This window comes from Marmota marmota, unplaced genomic scaffold (assembly GCF_001458135.2).
Source record: "Marmota marmota marmota unplaced genomic scaffold, marMar, whole genome shotgun sequence".
NCBI classification, from domain to species: domain Eukaryota; kingdom Metazoa; phylum Chordata; class Mammalia; order Rodentia; family Sciuridae; genus Marmota; species Marmota marmota.
Window position 1 is genome coordinate 39865482 of NW_025999977.1, and position 24382 is coordinate 39889863.

At 42.2% G+C, this 24382-nt stretch overlaps 1 protein-coding gene and 1 long non-coding RNA gene across 4 annotated transcripts; both read right to left on the minus strand.

Annotated features, from left to right (window-relative positions):
• Positions 1–162: 162 nt before the first annotated feature.
• Positions 163–1577, minus strand: LOC125617222. The gene is made up of 2 exons (XR_007348144.1): positions 1415–1577; positions 163–1041 (listed from the first exon to the last, which is right to left on the minus strand). It is a non-coding gene; the product is annotated as an uncharacterized LOC125617222 (long non-coding RNA).
• A 581-nt stretch (positions 1578–2158) lies between these two features.
• Positions 2159–24306, minus strand: Gckr (glucokinase regulator). 3 transcript variants are annotated; one of them, XM_015479834.2, is made up of 19 exons: positions 24147–24306; positions 23723–23878; positions 23476–23544; positions 22793–22861; positions 22322–22395; positions 21908–21974; positions 21678–21731; positions 20504–20598; positions 17437–17542; positions 15933–16051; positions 15448–15546; positions 15152–15249; positions 14738–14814; positions 14276–14372; positions 13995–14092; positions 13813–13896; positions 6473–6622; positions 3236–3370; positions 2159–2560 (listed from the first exon to the last, which is right to left on the minus strand). In XM_015479834.2, exons 1-19 carry the CDS (start codon positions 24267–24269, stop codon positions 2390–2392), a joined length of 1941 nt encoding a protein of 646 aa, XP_015335320.1. In that variant the 5' UTR covers positions 24270–24306; the 3' UTR covers positions 2159–2389. The 3 variants fall into 3 exon arrangements, with proteins under 3 accessions (XP_015335320.1, XP_015335321.1, XP_015335322.1); XM_015479835.2 differs by lacking the exon at positions 21678–21731; XM_015479836.2 differs by lacking the exon at positions 2159–2560 and having other exon boundaries at positions 3236–3418.
• Between the last annotated feature and the right edge of the window lie 76 nt (positions 24307–24382).

Sequence of the window (24382 nt, forward strand, 5' to 3'; positions counted from 1 at the left end):
ATATCATATTTCACACTTTGATTCAAGTGGGTTATGAACTCCCATTTTTACCCCATATACAGATTGCAGAATCACATCAGTTACACATCCATTGATTTATAAATTGCCATCCTAGTGTCTGTTGTGCTCCGCTGCCTTTCCCATCCTCCACCCAGCCAGATGTTTGTTTTCTCCAAATCATGTTAAAAGTTGTCACCCTACCATTTACCTTTAAGCAATTCTAACAAATCTTTGAATTTTCCATCTGAGCTATATCCCCAGCCCCCACAAATCTTTGAATCTTTATTTTAGCTCTTCTGAGTCCAAATTCCATTGACAATGATCTGACTTTCTGATACAGGATTCACATTCCAATGGAAGTCTCAAACATTCCCAGGTTTTCTTTGACTGTTTCTTTACCCCACTCTAACCTCCTTTCTTCCAAAATTTTTGGTGATTCTTGGATTACCCTGTAATCTCCCAAAATAATTCTGGCAGCTCTCTGTACTTACCCTGCTGTTCCAATCCACTTCAACTGTCTTATATTAGAATTGCTTATAGTGCTTGTGAGTTTCTAAGGGGATAGGGATCAGAGCTTAGTCATCTTTTTGTCCTCTGCAATGCCAGAATATGTCTAGCCTCCAATGTCTCCCAAGGTTAAGGCACACACTCTACTTTGTTCATAATACCTGAATATCACATCCAACTATTTAAGAATTAAATTCACTTGATATCTTTCTTCTATCCAAGAACTTGGCAAGTCAAAGAACTGGAGGCTTCTAGAGCTTTCTTGCATCCAGTGTGGGGGAAATCTAATCCTGTACTATCTCCCAGCCACAAGTAGGAGTGGGCTACTGTACATGTTGGCATCATCTATAGGATCAAGCATGCTCTGCCTGGGGCTCTAGAAATCTGGATATCTTCTCTGATGACCTCAGGGGAGGTTTTATCTCCAGGAGCATTATTGGGTGTCCATCATGTGGATATTTCTCTGCCAAAAGGGGGAGCCAGCTCTCTGCCATTGGAGCCATATGTCACAGGTACTGAAGAGCTGGCATAGATCTGGAAGGAAAGGGGGACCTTTGATTTGTCAAAACATGCAACAGCTGAAGTCTAAAATACAGACTGAGGGGCTGGGGCTGGGGCTCAGTGGAAGTGCACTTGCCCGGCATATGTGAGGCACTAATTAAAATAAAATACAGACTACAGAGGTTTTTAGTGTTCAATGGGTCTCATGTGAGGATGCCGAATTCATTCCAGTATTAAGGACCCCGTTAATTGGGATTGCCTTTTTCTGGGTGACCTATTGTGAGGATTGCCTTAGGCCTGAGCCTAAGCAACTCCATTTTAAAAACTGCAGTTTGAAACCTGCAGTCTCACCAGGCATACCCACAGAGCCCTCCAGTATGGCCTCAAACAAGTTATTTCCGCTCACCTTGATAAACAGAGTAAAGCCCCTGGCAGGCTGTCCTCTCCTGATAAAAGGGAAAGGCGAGAAGATCAGGGAGGAGACCACCAGACCAGATGTTTCTGACCCCAGGGTAAATGATGTCATGGAGAAACCCGGTGGTAGCTGATAAGGATTGAAAGGGGGTCAAAAGCCCCCAAATTTAGTATAAATAATAGAGCTGATGAACAGGGATTCAGCCAGCTGAAACAAGGATGCATTCAGTGGTAGAGTGTTGCTTAGTATGCATGAGGCACTGGGTTTGATCCTCAGCACCACATAAAAATAAAAAATAAAGGTATTGTGTCCACCTAAAACTAATATATATATATATATTAAAGAACCTATAGAGTGAAATTGCATTGAGTAGTTTGAGTGAATAAAGCACTGAAAGGGGCAGAAGCACGTGGACCTTCTTTATTTCTCCCCTCGACTGCATACATCGCAATTTTGCCCCCTCGCGACACCTATGCTAGGGACTCAACTCCCTCCCTCTCTCCCTGGAATTACCTAAAACTTCCCACCTCTCCTTGTTTGTGTGTCTGTCACAAACGTGTGCAGGCGTGCCTGCCTATTGCAGATGGGAATACAGGGATGTCGGAAGAGGTTTGGACTAGGGGGCAAAGGAATGGGACAAATCATTAAAAAATCAAATCTGCCATTAGGACCAACTCAAGCCAGTCATCCTGTCCCACCCTTGTCTACTGAGTCTGACTTACTGACTTTGATGGATAACTTTCCAAAACAGGAATTTAGTTTTATTTCTAAAATCAGAAAAAGCCAGTGAAAGTGAGAGACACTGAGTCAAGAGCAAGAATTTCTCCCCTGAGATGGAGAAAATCTTTCTCCCCACCAAGTGCTGCTGGTGCCCCTGGAAACTGGATTTCTTCCTCCTACCACATGTGCTGCTGGCACAAGTCCCCTTCAGCTGGGCTGGGTTCCCTCACACCCAAAAATGCCAGGTCACTGCAGGGCAGGCTGTAGAGACTCCAGGGGGTCTGTCCTGCGCTTCCGACCTGGCCCAGCAAGGGCGCTCCTGACAGCCTCACAGACAGAGGGAGCTGCAGCCAGGTGTGCCTGAGCCTCAGGGATGGAGCATCTGAAGAGAAGGCTCAGCAAGGCTACAGGGATTACCTGTGGGGAAGAGGCAAGGAGAAGTAAAGATAGAGAAAGTGAAATCATCTAAGGAAGAACCCTGGAGAAGCTAGAGCATCCATCAGGCTGGATGCAAAAATAGGTTGTTTTCAATACTAGAGAGTGATAATGAGGTGGCTCAAGAGCAGAGGGAAGCCAGGTGTGGCGGCCCATGCCTGTAATCCCAGTGGCTCAAGTAGTTGAGACAAGAGGATCATAAGTTCAAGGCCAGCCTCAGCAACAATGGTGAGGTGCTAAACAATTCAGTAAGACCCTGTCTCTAAATAAAATACAAAATAGGTTTGGAGATGTAACTCAGTGGCTGAGTGCCCCTGAGTTCAATCCCCAGTACCCACCCACCCCACGAAAAAAAAAAAAAAGAGCAGAAAGAAAACTTCATCTTAACCCAGTAAACTGTTCATCCTTCAAAATCCAGCTCAAAGACCCCACTCTTCTTATTGACTCCCCTCCAAGCCAGAAGGGAGCATTCCTTTTTGGTATATTTTTCACACCTCTGTTATCACTTGTCACTGTCATGTTCCCCATGAATGGGGAGCTCCTGGAGAGAAGGCTCAGCAGAATATCACTGAATTTTGTAAACCAAATATTAAGCAAAGTTCCTGACATACTAAAAGTACTCAGTGTTTGTTGAGTCACCAGCAGAGGGCAGGCTACCTGTTCCTTCTCCTGTGCAACCTGGATGTGGCAGGAGATGGGAGCAGCCCGAATTTCATCCGAAAGTGGCTGAGGAAAGTGGATCGCTTGGAGGAGACTCTCAATGCATCGGGCCTTGGACTGCCCAGAGAACCGCTGTGGAAGAAGTTGTTAAGATCAGCGTCGGCTAGAAGACCAAGGGAACTAAGAATGGAGAGAAGAAAGAACTGGGGAATTGGGAGACTAGGATCCTAAATACTGGCTATAGAGGTTACAGGGAACTTGTCCCTTTGGGCAATCCTGAAATCCCCAAATGTAAAGAAAAACTGGGCTAAAGAAGTGGGTGATGCATCAATGTTTATAGCAGCACAATTCACAATAGCTAAACTAGGAGCCAACCTAGATGCCCTTCAGTGGATGAATGGATTAAAAAAATGTGGCATATGTACACAATGGAATTTTACTCAGCAATAAAAGAGAATAAAATCCTGGTATTTGCAGGTAAATGGATAGCGTTGGAGAAAATAATGCTAAGTGAAGTTAGCCAATCCCCCCAAAAAAACAAACGCCAAATGTTTTCTCTGATATAAGGAGGCTGACTCATGATGAGGTAGGGAGGGGGAACATGGATGAACAGATGAATTCTAGATAGGGAAGAGGGGAGGGAGGGAAAGGAAGGAGGCAGGGGATTAGCAAGGATGGTGGAATGTGATGGACATCATTATGCAAAATACATGTATGAAGACACGGATTGGGTGTCAACCTACTTTACAGAGATGAAAAATTGTGGTATATATGTGTAATAAAAATTGTAATAAAAAAAGTACATGTACAAAGAATTTGCGTGAACATACTTTTACAAATATATGAAAATTTGTGCTCTATATGTGTAATAAGAATTGTAATACATTCCGCTGTCATGTATTTTAAAAAATAAAATAAAAAAAGAAGTTGGTGGTGGGCCATGAGGTTGGGTTAAACTGGAATTAATGATGAATTAGTTCTGCGATCACGTCCCAGCAACCCCACAGATAGGCAATTTTAAACTGAACTCCCTCCCTCCAGTTTCTTTCATAATAAAATCCACCCTGCACATTGCTGTCTAGCGATCAGTAAATAATGCTTCCATTTTGTCAGTATCCTTCTGTTAGCTTAGCACTGCCAGAAATAAAATGCAAGCCACATATGAATCTTTTAAGTTTTCCAATAGGTGCGTTAAAAAAAAAAAGTGAAATCATTGTTAATACATTTTACTCAACCCAACATATTAAAGTTATTTCAACCTTGTAAGCAATATTAAAAACTATGAATGAGATATTTTATGATATTTTTGCAATAAATCTTTGAAATCTGGGGTTTATTTTTTATTATTTAAAAAAAATTTAGTTGTAGGTGGACACAATACCTTTATTTTATTTACTTATTTTTATGTGGTGCTGAGGATTGAACCCAGTGCCTCACACGTGCTAGGCAAGTGGTCTGTCACTGAGTCACAATCCCAGCCCCATGAAATCTGGGGTTTATTTACAATTACAACACATCTCAATTTGAGTGCTTGATATGCAAGGCTAAAAAGTGAGGTTCAGTCCTACAAACACAATAATGTTACATTTAATGAAAAAAATTTTCAGCTGGATGCAGTGGTGCACGCCTGTAATCCCAGCAACTTGGGAGGCTGAGGCAGGAGAGTTCCAACTTGGAGACCAACTTCAGCAACTCAGCAAGGCCCTAACATTGTCTCAAAATAAAACTTACAAAAAAGAGGGGACTGGGGATGTAGTTCAGTGGCTAAGCAACCCTGGTCTCAATTCCCAGTACCAAAAAAAGAAAGAAAAATTTCACTACTTTAATTTTTATATAAAATTAAAAATTCACACTAGCCACATTTCAAATGTTCTATAACCATACGTGGCTGCTGACCATTGTTTTGGACAGTACAAATCTACGAATATTTGGCAAGTCCAAATTCCTGTCTGGCTTTAACTTTTCACAATCCCTTCTCTTCCTGCTCCTTTGTAATGCCTCATTACTATGTAAAGTTACTCTCCACTCTAGTCATGTCTGTGTTCCCTACATAGCACACCTAGTCCTCCTTCTGACCTTTGGCTAATGTGTTTACTAATATGAATAAGTTCTGCCTTTCAACTATCCAAGTCAAAACCACCACGTCTAAATCAAATATCACCTCTTCCATGAAGCCTTCTGAGGCTACAGTGCAAACCAACCCCATCTTCTTTGAAGTTCTATTGGACTTCAGTAGGTCCATGGGTTGTTTCAGGACCCTAATGGGTGCTCATTAAATGTTGGATATATTGATTTTTTTTTCACATAGGGTTGCCAGATTTAGCAAACAGAAATATAGGATATTCAGTTATATGTGAAATAACGGGAAAAAAATTCATATACATTCCAAATACTGCATGGAACATTTATACTTTAAAAAAAAAAAGTGTTCGTTATTTATCTGAAATTCAAATTTAACTGGTTGACCTGAATTTTTATTTGCTAAAACTGGCAACTTTACTTTCAAGGTCATCCCTCATGCTAGCTGCTCAGCATCTGTTCCTCCTCCTTCTGGAATCTGCATCTTGTTTTCCTCTGGAGAACTATGGTTTTCCCCTGCTCAGGCCAGAAGTTTTGATTGAAGCTCACCTCCCACCCTTTCCTCCATCACCATGTTGTAGGGAAAGCACACGAATAAGGTTGGGCAGTGATTGGTTCAGGGGTGTGCAGGGGACCAAAGACAAGCCAATGAGAGCATTCCCCCAGGCATTTGTGGGTCTCACAGGACAGATGGAGTCTTTTCCTGCTGGGGTTGCTAAACTGGCAAGGATATCAGGCTGGTACTACTTATGGTCGATTTGCCACCTACTGGAGAAGATCTGTCCCAGAATGAGAGCAACAGAAGAAAGTAGAGGTAAGAGGTGAAGTTTCTCAGTCCCACCATCAGAGAATCTGGCTGCCCTAGACTGTTCCATCTATAGGAGCAATCATTTGCGTTCTTTAGTTTACACCAGTATGAATGGGGTTTGTGTTACATACTTGTAGCTAAAAGAATCTTGCCTACTAGTTTTTGTTTCACAAACAAGAACCAATGTGTGCACACACACTCAGAGGGGAGGGATGCATCTGACACAAGGAGGAGGAAAGGCACAAAGCAGAAAAATCAGCCCTTACCACTACACATCTCTCTGCCTCTGCAAAATGCCTTCCAATGGCAGCCTAGGTTTTAAGGCCAGGCCCACCCCATCACTTTACCTGCAGCATGGCCAGTGCCCTCCAGAACAGCTTGGAGTTGCCAATGCGGAGGTCCAACATGTAGTTTTGTAGGATCTTCCCAAGAAGAACATGGGCCCCTGTACTCACTGTATTCAGTATCCACTTGGTGCTTAGCTCACGCTGAAACTTCTAAAAATGGCAGACACATGGGGAAATGGAAAATTAGAAGATGGGAGAGCTGCAAGATAGAAAGGGCTGCATTACTAGACAAGACCTAAGGGTGGAAAACCAGGAACTAAAAGACAGACATCACTTGTTTAAGCAGCACAGGGTTTAAATACTAGGATAATGGGTGTAAACCAGAACATCTCAGGCAAACCTAACAGCTGTACCCATTTGTGTTTTTAAACCCTGGGCAAATATTTTTTCTGAGTCCTTCCATAGTAGGTTTTGCTCTTGCCAAAAATTTATTTTTGCTCCTTGAGTACCACAAAAGGGAGGATATAAGTCCTGGGACTCATCCACTAAGCCACAGTTTCCCTGAAGGCAGAGATGGTGTCTAATTCTGCTCCGGAGCCCCAGACCTTTTGATAATGATTAACACATGGCTCCTAATAAATACATGTTTTTTGAAAAATGAATTTCGTTTAATCCTTACATTATCTCTAGGAAATAGATATTTATCTATCTATCTATCTATCTATCTATTTATTTATTTATTTTGAGTTGGGGAACTGGGGATTGAATTCCAGGGGCACTTGACCACTGAGCCACATCCCCAGCCCTATTTTGTATTTTACTTAGAGACAGGGTCTCACTGAGTTGCTTAGCACCTCGCTTTTGCTAAGGCTGGCTTTGAACTCTTGATTCTCCAGCCTCAGCCTCCCAAGTCGCTGGGATTACAGGCGTGCACCACTGTGCCTGGCTGGAATAGGTATTTCTATCCCATTTCTACCCATGAGGAAACTAGAAGTCAAAAGTAAACTAACTTGGATAAGCTTATATGATAGTGAAACAGAATCAGGACTTAAATCCAGGTCTTGTGATTCAATGATGAAGGTATTTCCTACTTTGCCACAATCATCTCCTAGATGAATGAGAGAGTGCATGTGAAAGCATTTTGAAAATTAAAACGTATGGACAGGTACTGTGAGTATCAACTGCTACTTGACCTTAGCCCGGATATCTTGTTCACGCTGTGTCCCTTATCTATTACTGCACTTGTTGCAACAGGGATCCAACCAACATGTTGAAAGGAGTCACACAGTACTAGAAGGCTGAGGAAACAAGACATCACTACGAATTTTCCTTTTTATTCTGGAACCCCTAAAATAACTAGTCACACAAAATCCTGGAAGAGGGTATACTGTAAACACTTAACAAGTGCATGCCAAGGACACTGAATACAAAAACAGAAATCTGACCATTCTGACCAATCAACACAAGGCTGGCTATTATTTAGCATTCATGCTATGGCTACATATCACACTGCCCTGTAGGACAGAGGTCAGCTAACTGTGAGTTATGTTCTTAGCCATTTGTACCACTAACCATTTATATGATTAACACAAAAACATTTTAAACTTTACGTAATTTAGATATACATTCATTTAAAGTTTATAAAGTACAATAAATCTGTAATTATAACTGGGAAAATCTTTAAATAGTAATGAAGGGAGGAGTATCCCTAGTTGATAACAAACATACTATAAAGTCTCTATTATTAAATATATAATGTGCTGGTACCAGCACTTCAATAGACTGACCCCTGGAACAAAACAGAAAGTCCAGAAATGGACCAATTAATATGGAAATTGAGTATGTGATACAGGTAGTATCCCAAGTCATTCAGGAAAGGATAGACTAAAATAAAGATTAATCAGGTCAACCTCAAAAAAATTAAAGATTTTTAAAACATTGTTTTAATTGTAGATGAACACAATACCTTTATTTTATTTATTTATTTTATATGGTGCTGAGGATCAAACCCAGTGCCTCATACATGCTAGGCAAGTGTTCTACCACTGATCCACAACCTCAGCCTCCTCCCCCCAAATTAAAGATTTTTGCATGGTTAAAACCTAGAGAAAATATTTACAATATATATCAGAAATAAATGGCTAATGTCTTTGGGCTGGAGTTGTAGTTCAGTGATGGAGCGCTTGCCTAGCATGTGTGAGGCACTGTATTCGAACCACAACATCACATATAAAAAAATAAAAGGTACCTTAACAACTAAAAAAAATATTTTTTTTTCAAAAAAAAAGCTAATGTCTTTGGGGCCGGGGTTGTGGCTCAGTGGTATAGTGCTTGCCTAGCATGCATGAGGCACTGGGTTCAATGACTAGCACCACATAAAAATAAACAAATAAAATAAAGGTATTGTGCCCATTACAACTAAAATATATTTTTTTAAAAGCTGATGTCTTTATAAAGAACTCAAAGTTGGGCTGGGGATGTGGTTCAAGCGGTAGCGCGCTCGCCTGGCGTGTGTGCGGCCCGGGTTCGATCCTCAGCACCACATACCAACAAAGATGTTGGTCCGCCGAAAACTAAAAAATAAATATTAAAATTCTCTCTCTCTTAAAAAAAANAGATTAAAAGCTCACCAGGAAAAGAGGTAAAATGCATTAACATGCAATTCATAAAGGGAATAAAAAAGATTCACTAAAGACCCTTAACCAGGTGAAAAGTGCTTAGCTTCACACATAATAAAAGAAATACAAATGAAAACTACACAGAAATGATATTTCTTAACTATCATATTGGCAAAATCTGGATAGTACTCTCTATTATGGTTTGGATCTGAAAAGTCCCCAAATTCTTGTGTTTTGGTCCTCAGTACAGCAATATTCAGAGGAAGGACTTTTAGAAAATGACTGGCTCATGAAGGTTCTAACCTCATCAGTGGATTAATCCATTGGGTGGATTAATAATTTGAATGAACTACTGGGAGGAGGTGAAACTGTGGGCAGGCAGTGCATGGCTGGAAGAAGTAGGTCACTGGAGGTGTGCTTGGGGACTATATCTTGTCCCTGACTCTTCCCTCTGTCTCTTTATCTGATTCCCCCTGCTATGAAGCTTTCCTCTGCCAAATTCTTCCACAGATTTCTGCCTTGGAGCCAGTTCACCTTGGATTGAAAATTCTGAAACTGTAAGTCAAAATAAACCTTTCCTTACTTAAGTTGTTTATGTCAGGTATTTTGGTCACAGGGATGAAAATCTGACTAACACTCTCAGAGAAGCTACATGGAAGAAGCATTGCTGGCATGAAAAGCAACATGGTACACTCCTATAGGGGATCACTTTGCAGTATCTAACAAAATTACATATGTATTTACCCTTTGATCCAGTTCTAATACTTCTGGGAATTTATCCCCCCAAAGACTTGTAAGATTACAAAAATATATGCACATTCATTGCATCATTGTTCGCAATAGCAAAATACTGTAAACAACCTAAATGCCCTACACAGGAGATTGGCTGGGCAAACTATTATACATGGGCACATACCAAAAAGCTAAATACCAACGAGAAATAGAGCTTTAATTGCAGTGGAATCATTTTCAGAATATCTTGTTAAGCAAAACAGGAAAGATATAAAAGGTATGCCACCCTTGGCTTAAGAAAGGTTTTTGGTTGTTGGTGGTGGCAGTTTGTATTTGTTTTGCAAAAATAAACACAACAAAGAATGTTCAAATATGGATATAAACATGCCCCAGGGAACCAACCTGAATGAGCTCAAATTTTGAGCATTAAAAAGAGAAATGACGGGGCTGGGGATGTGGCTCAAGCAGTAGCGCGCTCGCCTGGCATGCGTGCGGCCCGGGTTTGATCCTCAGGACCACATACAAAACAAAGATGTTGTGTCTGCCGAAAAATAAAAAAAAATAAATTAAAAAAAAAAAAAAAGACAGAGAGAAATGATGGGGGCTGGGGTTGTGGCTCAGAGGTAGAGCACTTGCCCAGCACCTGCAAGGCCCTGGGTTTGATCCTCAGTACCACATAAAAATAAATAAATTAATTAAAGATATTGTATTCAACTACAACTAAAAAATAAATATTTCTTTAAAATATAAATAAATAAATAAAAGGTATTGACAGCTACAACTAAAAAAATAAATAAATATTTTTTTAAAAAAACAGAGAAATGATGGGCTAGGGTTGTGGTTCCGTGGCAGAGCACTTGGATAGCATGTATGAGGCACTGGGTTCGATTCTCAGCACCACATACAAATAAATAAAATAAAAACCATCAACAACTAAATAAATAATTAAATAAGTTAAAAAAGAGAGAGAGAGAGAGAGAAATGAGTGGGGTGCGGTGGCACATGCCTGTAAAGCCGGTGGCTCAGGAGGCTGAGGCAGGAAGATCTCACGTTCAAAGCCAGCCTCAGCAAAAGTGAGGTGCTAAGCAACTCAGTGAGACCCTGTCTCTAAATGAAATACAAAATAGGGTCGGAGATGTGGCTCAGTGATTGAGTGCCCCTGAGTTCAATCCCCAGTGCCCTCCACTCCAATTAAAAAAAAAAAAAGGAGAGAAATGAGCTGGGTGAGGTGGCACACCCCTGTAATTCCAGAAATTTGGGAGGCTGAGGCAGGAAGATCACAAGTTGGAGCCTTAGTAACTTAGCAAGACTCTAAGCAATTTAGCATAAACCTGTCTCAAAAATGAAAAGGGCTGATGATGTGGCTCAATGGTAAAGCGCTCCTGAGTTCAATACCTGGTACCGAAATCAAAACAAAATAAAACATACACACACACAAACCAACAGGTAACAACAGGAATGTATTAAGACACATTTAATGCGGGACATGCCCATAATCCCAGCCTCTTGGGAGACTGAGGCAGAAGGATCCCAAGATTGAGGCCAGTCTGAGCAACTTAGCAAGACCTTGTCTCAAAATAAAATAAAAAGGTCTGGGATGTAGCTCAGTGGCCCTGAGTACCTCAACACACATGGACACACATACACATGCATTTAACAACAACAAACAAAAAATTTAAGAGTCCATAATGACACTAAACACACACAGATTGGGTGCAAGTGAAGAGAAAGTTTTCTTTACAGAACAATGCCAACCAATGAAAATACCTAGAAGGGATAGAAATAAAAAGTCACCAGTTTAAAACCACAATAGTTGGTTCAACCAAGAATCATCAGTTGATGCTAAAACTATCGGTGAAGATTGTTGACCAACAGGATGCAGAGAAATCTAATGAACATCTTCCTAACCAAATGATCAAATGTAGCCTCACCAGTAAAGGGACAAACTGATATCAGTTGCTTCTGATGTGACAGGGCCCAACCCCACCTGTGGGTACTCTTATCAACCTGAATATAATGACTAAACAGTTGGGCAAATCCAAAATGAGGCATGTTCTGGAAATGATGGGCTAGGGTTGTGGTTCCTTGGCAGAGCACTTGGATAGCATGTATGAGGCACTGGGTTCGATTCTCAGCACCACATATAAATAAATAAAATAAAAACCATCAAAAACTAAATAAATAAGTAAATAAGTTAAAAAAGAGAGAGAAATGACATTAAAGACATTTTAGACTTCTAAAATGCCGTTGTCATAAGAATCAAAAAAGAGAAAAACTGAGGACTATCAAAGGAAACCAAAGAGACCTGATTAATAAAGGCAACGCATTATCCTTGATTGGATCCTGGAATCAGAAAATAAAAACAATACAGTGATAATTGGGGAAATTTGAATATAGCTTGGATATGAGTTAATAGAAGTGCAATAACGGTCATTTTCCTGAATGGATAATTGTATCATATTTATATTGCAAATGTCCTTGTTCTTGGGGGACACATTCCAAAGTAATTGGGGTGACATGCCCTCATAGCTCCAGCTATGTTTCAAACAATTCAGGGAAAAGAGATAAAGCAAATGTGGCCAGAGGAGTTAGTGAATCTAGGGGAAAGCCTGTGAGTGTTCATTGAGCTATTCTTGCAAATTATTCTCCAAGTTTGAAATTTTCAAAATAAAAATCTGAGTGTAGTTTACATAAAAAAATATTTCTACTACTAAAGATTCACAAGCCCTAATGGAAGCCTCCTTCTTTTAAACAATTCCAATCCATTTAGAAAGGTAAACTCAACATCTAGAGAAAGATAAAAACTAACAAAGACAAAGTGGATAGATTTGAGTACAGAAAATTTTAAATAACTTATCTCCATATCAAAAACATAGAAATCAAAGAAACATAATAAGCTGGAAAGCTTTAAAACAGAAAAAAAAAAGTTACTTGGTCTATACATCTCCTTACAAATCAGAAAGAAAATAAACAACTCCTAAAAAGAATGAGAGAATATACTAGAAAGAGAAGAAGAACTAAAAGAAAAAGGATCAAATGGCCAATACATATCTTTAGATATGCTACCCAATGTTCAAAGGGTGTGAGGGAACAAGAAACTTTGCACTTTGTGTATTAGGGATTATGATGCCATCAAGGAGCCTAGAAGTGTGGAGAGGTACAGAACATGAAGGAAGGCCAAGGTGACATGAGATCAATTAGAGAAGACTTTTTAGAAGACAGGCAAATCTCATAGGAGACAATGAATGTGGGAAGCATGACAAGAAGCAGAGAGGTAACAAATGCACACCACTTGGAGGAGATGACAAAGATGTACATTAGAATGAGAACTGCTCAGGGGAAAAAAGTTTCCAGTGAGGCAGCAGCCAGTTGTGTCTGGTCAAGTGGGGAAACTTCCTGAAGGAGATGGTTCAAATAATGGATGAGAGACCACATCCCTCCAGGGCAACCCACCAAGGTCTTGGGTCTGCCCCATGGAGAGTGGGCAGATGGTGAGTGTGAAAACTAAGACCCAGCGATGTAAAATTGCTTTTTTCCTTGGTTTACACAGCAGAGCTGGACTAGCACCCAGTTTTCCTGATGCCCATTCTAAACTAAAATGCAAAGTACACACAATCTGATTATTATTTCTATGATTATTATCAGTGTTTGTCCTTGATTATAATTTTTATTATAATTTCATTATCAAGCAGGGGACCATATCAATGCAATATATACACTAAGTCCAGCATAGAATATTTTGCCAAAAAGCCATGCCCTAAAGGTTTTTAGATTGTGATGATAACTAGAGTATCCACAATTAACCTGTCCCAAAGGATAAATGAGCATCTGTTAAGTAATCCTGCCCGTTTTGCATGTTCCTAGAGGGAGCTGAACCCAGTAGCTCTTTGCCTTGGAAACTCTGTCTAGTGACCTGGTAACTCAAGAATTGCCTGGCTGAATTGGCAGGGGGGCTAGATATTGCTCTCCTCCTGCTTTGGGTTTTCAATTTCTGGAATCCTTCCCTCTTTTATCCCCTCATTGTGGATATTACTTTCTCATCCCCCTTACCTGGATGAAGTTCCCTTCATATTCAAAGAACAGCAGTGGCCACATGATACTGATGATGGAGGGAAAGAGCTTCTTCAGAGGGGTCTGAAGGTAAACAGAGAGGAGCAGGAGTGAGTAGCATGTCCAGGAAGGCCTGGCTATAACTGCCACCCAACGTCCCCTCCTCAAGGCTGGAGCCTCACCGGCAGAGACTGCCCCACAGTGCTGTGTGCCAGGGCCTGGATGTTAGTGGTCTTCTCTTTCACCTGCTCCACCAGTGTCCGCACCTCCATGAGGTTGTCTAGGGGTGGGCATCAGAGTTGAAAAATGTGCTACTCTCCTTCCTGCCACCCTGAGCTCCAGTCAGGACACTCACCCCATCCCTCCCTCTTAACAGGTGTCCTAAGATCCAGAGAAATGACAGCTTCTCTGCTACCCTACCACTTCCAGCCCTTCACCCTTTCACTCCCACCTCCCCTCTTACCATCCAGGGTGAAAATGAAGAGCACAGTGTCAATTTCCGTGATAGAAGGCAGGATGGAAGTCAGGAAGTCCTCCTGAGAGAAGGTGAACTGGGGACCCTGGGGCAGAAGATGATGGGAGAGTCCCTTCCATGAGAACACTCTAGAGCACAAGACTGAAAAGGACTTAGAGGACACCGAGTGCAGCCCTTTGGACTACAGATGTAAAAATCAAGGTTCAAAAAGGTAGTGTTTTTGCCCAAGATGATGTAGCAAATCAGTGGACTGGAGCCAGGTTTTAAGAAGTAAAACCAGAGCCGTCCACACCCCCCAAGCTGCCTCAAAGCCTAGTGACCTCTAATCCATATTCCCTTCTCTGGACAGTTTATCCCATCGTATTCTCACTTCCACCCTCACCTTCCCCTATTCTCCCTCCCCCTGCACACCAGTGAAATTCACAACTTCTCCAACTGTCTTCCTCTGACCTGGTTGGTGAGCTCAGCCTTCTGGTTAAACATGTCACTATGATCACCCATAAGAAAGCCACGGACATCTCGGAAATCTGGAAAGTTTAAAGACAAAGAGAAGTGATGGGGTTTATAGGAAAGGAAGGCTCTAGGCTTTAGGAGCTGGGAGAAAAGCAGAAAGTGGGGTGTGGGTGAGGAGTTACCCATGTGGGAGGCCATAGTCATGAGCAGAGGTGGGAGTTGAGAGATCAGGGACTGAGATGGGATGGAAAGGACGAATAATTTGATTGAAATGCCTATTTAGGTAGAGCAGGATGGACACTGAGGAACCTCTGTGAGATCCTCCATGGGTTGACAGGAAAATATCTGGATAGTGGACAAATTAGTTGGAGTCAGGTGGAATCAGGAAGAATGTTGGGACTGGGAACCCACCAGCGCCAAAAGTGTGGATGCACTCTACTCCATCCATGATGGCAATGATGCCAAGGGTCTGCCAGCCAACCAAGTGCACTCGGCCTTTCTTCTCCAGGCTGACAATGCATCAGAGATCAGGACATGAGTGATCACCAGAGGTCAGAAATACACATGGAAGAGCATAGGTGTAAACAAACAAGAGTCAACCACGACCCTTCGGGTAGATCCATTCACCTCCCTATGTTAGCATATCTCACAGATTCCCTACTCTCCCCTGCTCCTAGGATGACCCTTCGAAACACAAATCCAAATACCTGGTGCTGACTTGCTTCATCAGGGTGGCAATCTTGGAGCTCTGACTGTAGGTCACCTGATGAGCCTGCTCAAATGTCCGGAGGATTTCCAGGAGGCATCTAGAAGAAAAGTCAACAGTTCCCAGGAGGGCCCAACATCTCAGAAGAAAATTTAGGTACTCCCCACCCCATCTAGGGAAAGGCACAATTCTCATAAAACTAAAGCTGCTGGTCCATGGTGAGGTGGGCACAAAACTAAAGAGCAGAGAGAGGAGTAAGGGCATCAAGAGAGCTTTGGGGGAAGATGGGATCAGAGAGTAGATGAGAAAGTAAGTGAACCATCTGGGAGTTACACTAGAGACTAGGGAAGGAGGCCATAACGGGATGGTCTCCAGCCCGTATGACCTGGATCATGCCCAAGTTAATAACCTCTGGACCTGGTCCTCCCATTTCCCCCTCCATCGTCCAGCTGACTGTGATCTATCTCTTGCCCAGATCCTTCATACCTTTGAGATGCTGCAATGCCACGGTCCACAGTCTTATGAGCTGCTAACAACAGGGTTTCCAGCAAGATCTTGGTGGCACTTCCCCCTTTCATCCGGGAGGAACCGCTGAGACCCTCAGGCTGAGGAGGCAATGATACTCAGAAGGGATTGATAGAGGAAGGAACCTGGAGTCCACCAGTTAGTGACCCTGGACACAGAATATGGTTGGTGATCTCTGGGCATGGAATGTGGTTGGTGACCCTTGGGCATGAACTCTGGTAGGTGACCCCTGGATATGTACCCTGGTTAATGACTTTGGGCATACACTCTGGTTAGTGACCTCTGAGCATGTATCCTGGTTAAAGACCTTGGGGATGCACTCTGGTTAGTGTCCCTGAACATGCTTTCAATAATGTGCTGTGGAGAGGAATGCTTGGGTAGGCTTAACTGAAAGAAAGAGGGAAAAGGCTACCTCTGGTCATCCTTGTGGTGCTTCAGGATTCTCATGGAGGAGGTCTCTTCTGAATTGAGTCAAGGGTTTTTTCAGAGGATGTTTTTTTTTTTTTAAATATTTATTTTTCAGTTTTTGGCGGACACAACATCATTGTTTGTATGTGGTGCTGAGGATCGAACCCGGGCCGCACGCATACAAGGCGAGCGCGCTACCGCTTGAGCCACATCCCCAGCCCAGAGGATGTTTTTTTTTTTTTTATGAAACTTTCTCCCCACTTCTCCCACTACCATGTTTTGTGGTAGTTTGTCAACCCAAATGTCACAGTTCCCATGCTTTGGACAAACCCATGAAGCAGCCATTGCAATAGTACCGATTTGTAACACAGCATTCCAAAAACTACAGCAAAGATAATTTAAAAAGCAGTGATTGAGAAAAGAAGATTGAGAGCCCGTAGAGTGGAGAAAAGAGATGAGCACGGAAGAGAGAAAGTGGTGGAAATCTTCTGTGGTATGGAATTTCCTCTTCTTATCTCACACAAGGAAGATCAAGGAGAATGTCATAAATGTGCCCACCACAGGCAGAGGGAGGCAATGGCAAGGCTTTGGCTAAGGCCAGAATAAGGGTAGATGGTACCAGTAAGATGCATCCGCAACCCAGAAAAGAGGAAAACAAATCAAAGACAAAAATTAAATAGGAGCCCAGAGGCTAAGGCCTGCTCCATCCTGGAGAGGATGCAGAAAGATAGGACTGGAACAGCATCCCATATTTGAAATTTAAATATATGAAAGAGTCTAAATGAGACAACAATGGCTAGACCAGGCTGTCTGTACCCAGATAGAAAAAAGCTACCCTAGATCACTGAAGTGTTTAATAGTTATTGATTTGAGAATCAGAGTTGGAATAAAGATAAAACACCTCAAAATGAAAATAGGATTTCATTTAAAACATGCTAGATGACACACGATACCTCAGGAATTTGAGCAAGATGAACTGAACCACAAATCAGAGGCCCTAAGCAGCAATTCCCAGATGCTTGAGGGAGGGCATAGAAAAAGGAGAGAGAGGCCGTACCCCTACGGCAGGATTGAGCACAAAAGCTTCCTGTTTCTCTTGCATTTTCTGCATCCGCTCTGCTACTTGCCGGAATGTTGAACTCCAGTCTTCAATGGGGTCATTTCTGGAGTCCAGAGAGACACAGAGGTAGAAGAATTGTCTGTGAGGATCTAAAGGCAGGGCTTCCATTGGGAGTCAGGGTCAATGACCACATTAAAATTGGAGTCAGAGGTCAACAACTTTGTAGAGAGATATGCTTTGGAGCTCATGGGGTAGTGTGTCCTTGAACCCCAAGGATAGGATTAATAATACTTTCAGCAAAGTTTTTAGCAGAGCAAAGCTAATACTCAAGTTTAAAGTTCTAGCAGGAGACAAGAACCTTGTATCCTGGCCCTAGCATCAGCCCCACTGCCATAAGCCCCACAGCCATGGCCACCCTAACCTTGCTCTCTGTGGCCCACTAGGGGAATGCCCATCGCCAAATGTCAGAATTGCCTTCTATCTTAGGGTCCTTTAGCAGCCCTTCCCGTTGCTGGAAATACATTCTGGAAATCCTTCCAAAGGAGGAGGGAGGGATAAGTCCATAGTGAGGGAACCAAGCTACAAGACACTATTTGTTTGTTTGTTTGTTTTTTTTGGGGGTGCTAGGAATTTATACCCAGGGCTGCTTAAGCACTAAGCCATATCTCCAAACCCCCACCACCCCCTTTTCTTTTTCTTTTCTTTCTTTTTTTTTTTTTTTTTGGATGGTGCTGGGGATTTGCACATGCAAGGCAAGCACTCTACCAACTGAGCTATATCCCCAGCCCTCCAGCTATTTATTATTATTATTTTTTTTTTTTTGCAATAGGACCTTGCTAGTTGCTTAGGGCCTTGAAAAATTGCTGACGCTGGCCTTGAACTTGAGATCCTTCTGCTTCAGCCTCTGGAGTTGCTGGAATTCAGGTGTGTGCCAATAAGACTGTAATTTTGTTTGTTGTTTTTTTTTTTTTGGAGACAGAGTCAGGCTAGGTTTGAACTTATGATTCTCCAGCCAAACCAAGACACTGGGGTAGAAGACAAGCGCCACCATGCTTGGCTAGCTGCAAGGTATGAAGCATACATAGCACCTGACAATTGGCAGGCATTCCTTGAATAAATTAATCAAGAACAAAGCAATGTGTTAATGAGATAAGAGAGCTACAGGCTTGTTATCTGCTTAGTTACAAATCATAGAATGTCAAAGAATGAGTATCTCCTGTATTTACTTGCTAGGGAACAATTTGTGAATCACCTACTGTGACAGGACCTCAAAAAGTCACTTCTGCACATTGCATCCCTAACTTCCCCTTATCATCAATCCCTGCAAAGATTCCCTTCCTTCTTGAACTATTTTGATATATTTTTTCTTTTGTATAACTCCTCTTCTTCTTCTCCTTCTCTCTTCCTCTCCTTCTCTTCTTTTCAATTTTTTTTCTTTTTTTCTTTTTTTTTTTGTACCAGGGATTAAACCCAGGGACTTTTGTAAATTGCTTAGGGTTTTAGGGTCTTGCTAAATTGCTGAGGCTGGCTTTGAACTTGTAATCCTCCTGCCTCCTGCACCTCTTTTGTGACTTCTAAAGCAGACAAGTTTTACGTATTTCATATCCATTGCATAAAGTTATTTCTTATCAATCATTTATCCTCAGGCTATTTCTAAAACTTCCTAGAATCTTTAAGAAAGAGGAGACTTAAGCAAAGAAGTGAAATAATGTCTATATCGTGTGGTTTAAAATTCAAACTCCTAGACTTGGGCTGGATATTGAAATCACCAGGGGAGTTTTGTTTTTAATAATTATCCATTTCTGGATGTCATATTCACCCTCAGATTCAGAACCAACAGTTCTGGAGCAGAACCCAAAAATCAGTATATTTTAAAAGCTTCTCAGATGACTCTGAAGATCAGCCAAGTTTGGGAGTCACTGATTTAAGGAACAACTGGAAGATCTCCACGCCTACATTGTTTGAAATTCTTCATTTCACTTAGTCACAGGACCTGAAATTAGCATCCACTGCAGCAGATATATTTTTGGTGAAGGAAAGTCCTCCATGAAAAGGATCAGGGTTAGGAGTATCTCAGACTCATTTACACCTTTTGTAGGAATTATACTACGAATCTAGAGTCTGAAACTTGGAAAAATACCTCCAAAAGTACCCAACTCATTTGCCTCCCCAAGACCACCACAAAACATGCAAAGCTGCTCTAAAATAATCAAAAAGCCAATGTTGTGATCCTTTCAGTGACAGGAAGCCCTCAGTCATATCAGGTGGCCCACTCCATGAGTTTATTTAGCAGATTCCTCTAAAACTGGCTGTACAGTGGAATCTCCAGGGACACTTGTTTAAAATGGACATTTTGGGGCTTTACCTCCAAATCAATAAAATCAGATCTCTAACACAAGGGGCTAAGAATTTTCTTCCCTCTCGTTTGTTAATACCCAGGCACCCTAAGTCTGGAACCACATCTGCACACTATTAGTTAACTTTCTCTGATATCAGACAAAATGGCCATTTAGATAAAGACTAAGAGGGAGGTTGTTTGACAGCACAGGGCTCTCAGGGAAGGAAGAGGGGGGTGGATTTGAACAGCCAGAGAGGAACAAAAGGGTGCCTGGAATGAAGAGAAATTTTGGGAATGAAAATAAGAGAGCTGAATAAACAGGAGTAGGTGCCACTTGGCATCTGCAACTTTGAAAAGACCCTTGGTGCTCACCCTAAATAAAAGCACAGATCTTTGTGGTATGCATTCTCCTCACCCCAATTTTTCTGCTCGCCCTTGTTTTCCTTAACTCTTCAATCCTTCTTTTGAATGTATGCCAACTTTTGTATTTGTTATGTAACCTTTGTAAACTGCCTTCAATCCTCTCTGAAATCAGGGGAGAATAATTCAATCAACCAATCAACAAAAAAACTTCATAAACTTAGGGGTACCCCATATTTACTTTAGTATTCTGAGATTTGGCAAACAAAACTATTCCATCAGTCCTCCTTTTGTAATTGTACTATAGACTTTGGCATGTCGGCCCCAACCTCCCCCAGGGCTGGCCAGTCATTACAAAAGGCTCACCTGGCCATGCTCACTGGATTGAAACCAACCAGGACAGGCAAGAAGACATCTGTGTTGTCCATGCAGTAATCCATCTGGCCTGCCACAAAGGGAGCCTGATGGTGGTGAGAGAGGAGGACATGAGGAGGGGGTTACTCTGAGTGTTGCCCCAAGGCCCTTGTGCATCAGAATCCCCCAGAATGCTTGTTCAAAAGGGAGATTCCTAGTGATTAAGAGGATCCTAAGTTGGGGGCTAGGGATGTAGCTCAGTGGAAGGTGCTTGCCTAGCATGCACAAGGCCCTGGGTTTAATCCCTAGTATCACAAAAAGAAAAAAATCCAAATTTAAAGCAGAGGCACATTTTTAACAGATACCCTAAGGATCCTACATTTTTAGTAAGTTTTTCTAAGGAAATTTTCTATTCTGTAAAGTTTGGAAATTACTGAACTAAACTGCAAGCTTCTGGAAGTCAGTATCCTCTTCTCCTTGTATGCCTCCCTCCATGGCATGCACTGCTGGGATCTAGATTTCTGCTCACTGAATTCTCTCTGATTGAGAGCTGTGGAGTTGACAGGAACCTTGGGGTCCCTAGTTCAGTGCTTCTCAAACAAACTATTAGAGAATCTTGTTAAAATGCAGATTTGGACTCAGTGGGTCCTGGCTGGAATCTGAGATCCTGAATTTTTTAATAAATTCCAGGTGATGATGTTGTTGGTACAAGGACTAATGTTCATGTAGCAAAGGACTAGCCCAAGGGACATATTTTTCTGAAAAGAGCCAGGGAATAAATACTTTAGGCTATGTGGGCCCTATGATCTCTGTCCAACTAGTCATCCCTAGTGCTATAGCACAAAAGAGGCTGTAAACTGTATGAAAACACAAGTGGCTATGTGCCAGTTAAGCTGTTTACAAAAACAGGCAGCTAGTTAGATTGACTGCCAGCATAGTTTGCTGACCCCTGGACTAGTCCATATATTTTGATTGATGATGGATCAATACACAGTTATTCTGAGATAGGATCTCTTTTCCCTCCTCCCACATTCATACAACTGGATCTAAATTAGTAAAACTAATTAAAATTCCTTGTGCAAATTTTCTGTTTTCTAGCACCCACATTGTCTACCTTCCATACTATTCCATTCCCATCCCTTTTCTTCTTGTAAAATTGATCCACTCAACCTGCCTTCACACTTACAGAGAGTCCCACTGAAATGCCAATGACGATCACCCTTTTTTTCCCAGCAGTCACCTAGGGCAGGCAGGAAGATGAGCAAGTTAAATAACTGGGAGGACTCCTGGGCCCACCCAATAATAATATTAGTTATCGGGGCCAGGACAGACTTGATCTGAATGTTGGGGCTTTTATGTCCCCATGAGAAGGAACAGACAGAGGTCTCTGGTTGAATATTAGTAGGAAGCACAGACCTTCTTCAGTTCCTCAATCCCGTGTAGGGCACTGTCTTCTGTCCTTTCCCTAGAGGCCACCACAGACCTATAAGGGCAGACTTAAGGTCAGAGGCACTGGTTGTAAAGCAGAAGTCTATGGCTTATTAGGGCAAGTTATGCTGAGAGAAGGGAATGAAGGAAAACAATCATTGAATGAACACCTACTGTTTGTTGGGCACCATGATAGACACTCCATAGAGTTGAAACACTCAAATACCTACAAAGGCCAGTCAGGTAACCTAAGTATGTAAAGTAGGCCAAAAGTAAGGCAATAAAGAATGCTGGGGACTGAGGTATTTTGGAAATAATCTTTGTCTAAAGTCATTCAAATTCAGGTTCTAAAATAACACATATTCAGGCCAAATGAAACATTTATAGGCCAAAGCGACTTACCTGTCACCCCCTGCAATGAGGTAGGTATAAAGAGGTTTTTGTCCTAGACCTTTCATTAGCTGGTTAAAGGAGACCTGTAAACAGGGAGAATATGTGAAGAAGTAAAGACAGTGAAGGAACAAGTAACTTGGACTTTCAATTCCTAAAGGGTAAAAACTGTATAATTATCTCCTAGGCCAGTGCTTAGCTCATTCCTACTTGGAATCTGCCAGTTAAAGATGCTAGTTGGAGATGATTACTTAGGATGCATGGGATGTAGAGACATTACCAATAGAATGGTGGGTCTCCAATGGGCTCAGGAGAAATGGGACTCCATGGTGGGATCTAACTTTTGGAGGAGAGAATGAGGCATGCAGCCCAAGTCTAATGAAGGGTCCACCTAGAAACTTAGCTATGATGACCTTCATGGACCTGGGGAATCATCTGCAGAAGGGAGAGAGAGGAAGGAAAACTGGGGAACGGGGTACTCACTGACATGAGGAATGCCATCCGGCCAGAGGTGCCCCCTCCACTAAGTACCACCAGCGCTTCCTCTGGCTCCTGAGGAAGGAAAGATATCTAGATTGCCAGGACCCAGCTGGAATATAGGGAAGCACTTTCTTTTCTTTGTCATTAATGGAAGAGGACTTCAAGGGACTCCTTATCCCTCCTTGCATCACAAAACTGAACACAACATTGGCTATGTGGTATAGTCAAAGGAACACTGGATTGGAGAAAGAAACTTCAGTTTGACTCCCATCTCTGACATAGCTATTTATTCAGTCCATAATTTATTCTAGAAGGGGCTGAGAGCAGCTTTATCATTCAAATAAAAACTTAAAAGCAGTATTATCCAATAATTATTAGCATTTGGGCAAACTACTGTGATTATTCTAAGTCTTTTCTTTTTCATCTGAAAGTAAACAGACAGTAATACCAACTTCACAAGTCTTTGTGAGGATAATGGATGTGAAAGTTCAGGGTCAATTATAAAGTATTATGCAGTTAATAGTTATTATTATTATTATTATTGATTAATAAGATTACAATAAGGATCCAAGAGGGAGGACTGAAAGAATGGACAACTAAGATCCATAAAATAAGAAATGGAGACCAAAGAAAGAGAAAGAGGGAAACGGAATAGCGTAGGCAGGGAACAAACAAATCATCAGTACCTTCAGCACATCCTGAACTTTCTCAGCCACTTGCACCATGGTGGTCAGAACTGATTCACTGTATAGTCTCTACAGGGATGAGGCAGGAATCAGAAGCCAAGAAAGGGAGGTCAGTGGATCAGGATGGAAGAAGAGAGGGTTCTCGGGGTTTCCAAAATCAGGAGCCATTGTCTGGGAGGGCAGAGGCTGAGAGGGGGCTGGGGTTAGCATCTTTATCAACTGTGTCCAGGGGCTGGGGCTGGGTCACCTGGTATGTGGGCATGGCTTGCCCCTCCTCCTGGAAGATCTCAGCATCACACTGCCCCAGCAATCGAACAATTTTCTCGGCATCTGCTTTGTCCAAGTCCCTGGTCAGTGGGTTTGACTTCTCTGTGATTGGCACAGCTGCCTCATACCCAGACAACTAGAGAGGAAGGGGATAAGGATGGGGCAGGAAGCCAATGCCTCCTTCATGCCTGCTGCGCTGGAGGTAGGAGTGGCAGCAGACAGTGTTTGAACCACACACACACCCCCAACACTCACACACCAGGACCTTAGCCTTCTCTTGATTATTTGAGCCTATTAGGGAAGGAAGATCAGGAGGGAAAATAGGAAGGAAAAAGGAGCGGGCAGAAACCCAGGGTGGAGGGAAAGGAGTCAGGGCAGAAGACCAATATCAAGAAGGGTCTCACCTCCCACTCGCCAGGCTCTGGGGTCTCAATCACGTGTTGAAACCGTTTTGTGCCTGGCATGGTCCTATAATATGGACACACTGTTCTGCCTGCCTCTTCAGCCACACAAACCCCTCTGGTCATAATGACTCTGCTTCCAATTGGCAGGGCTTTATCTGAGCCACAGAGATGATTAACCCAAGAACCCTGGCCTCTCTGAGCACCTCCCCCAGCATCTCTGGCTACACCACTCTTTC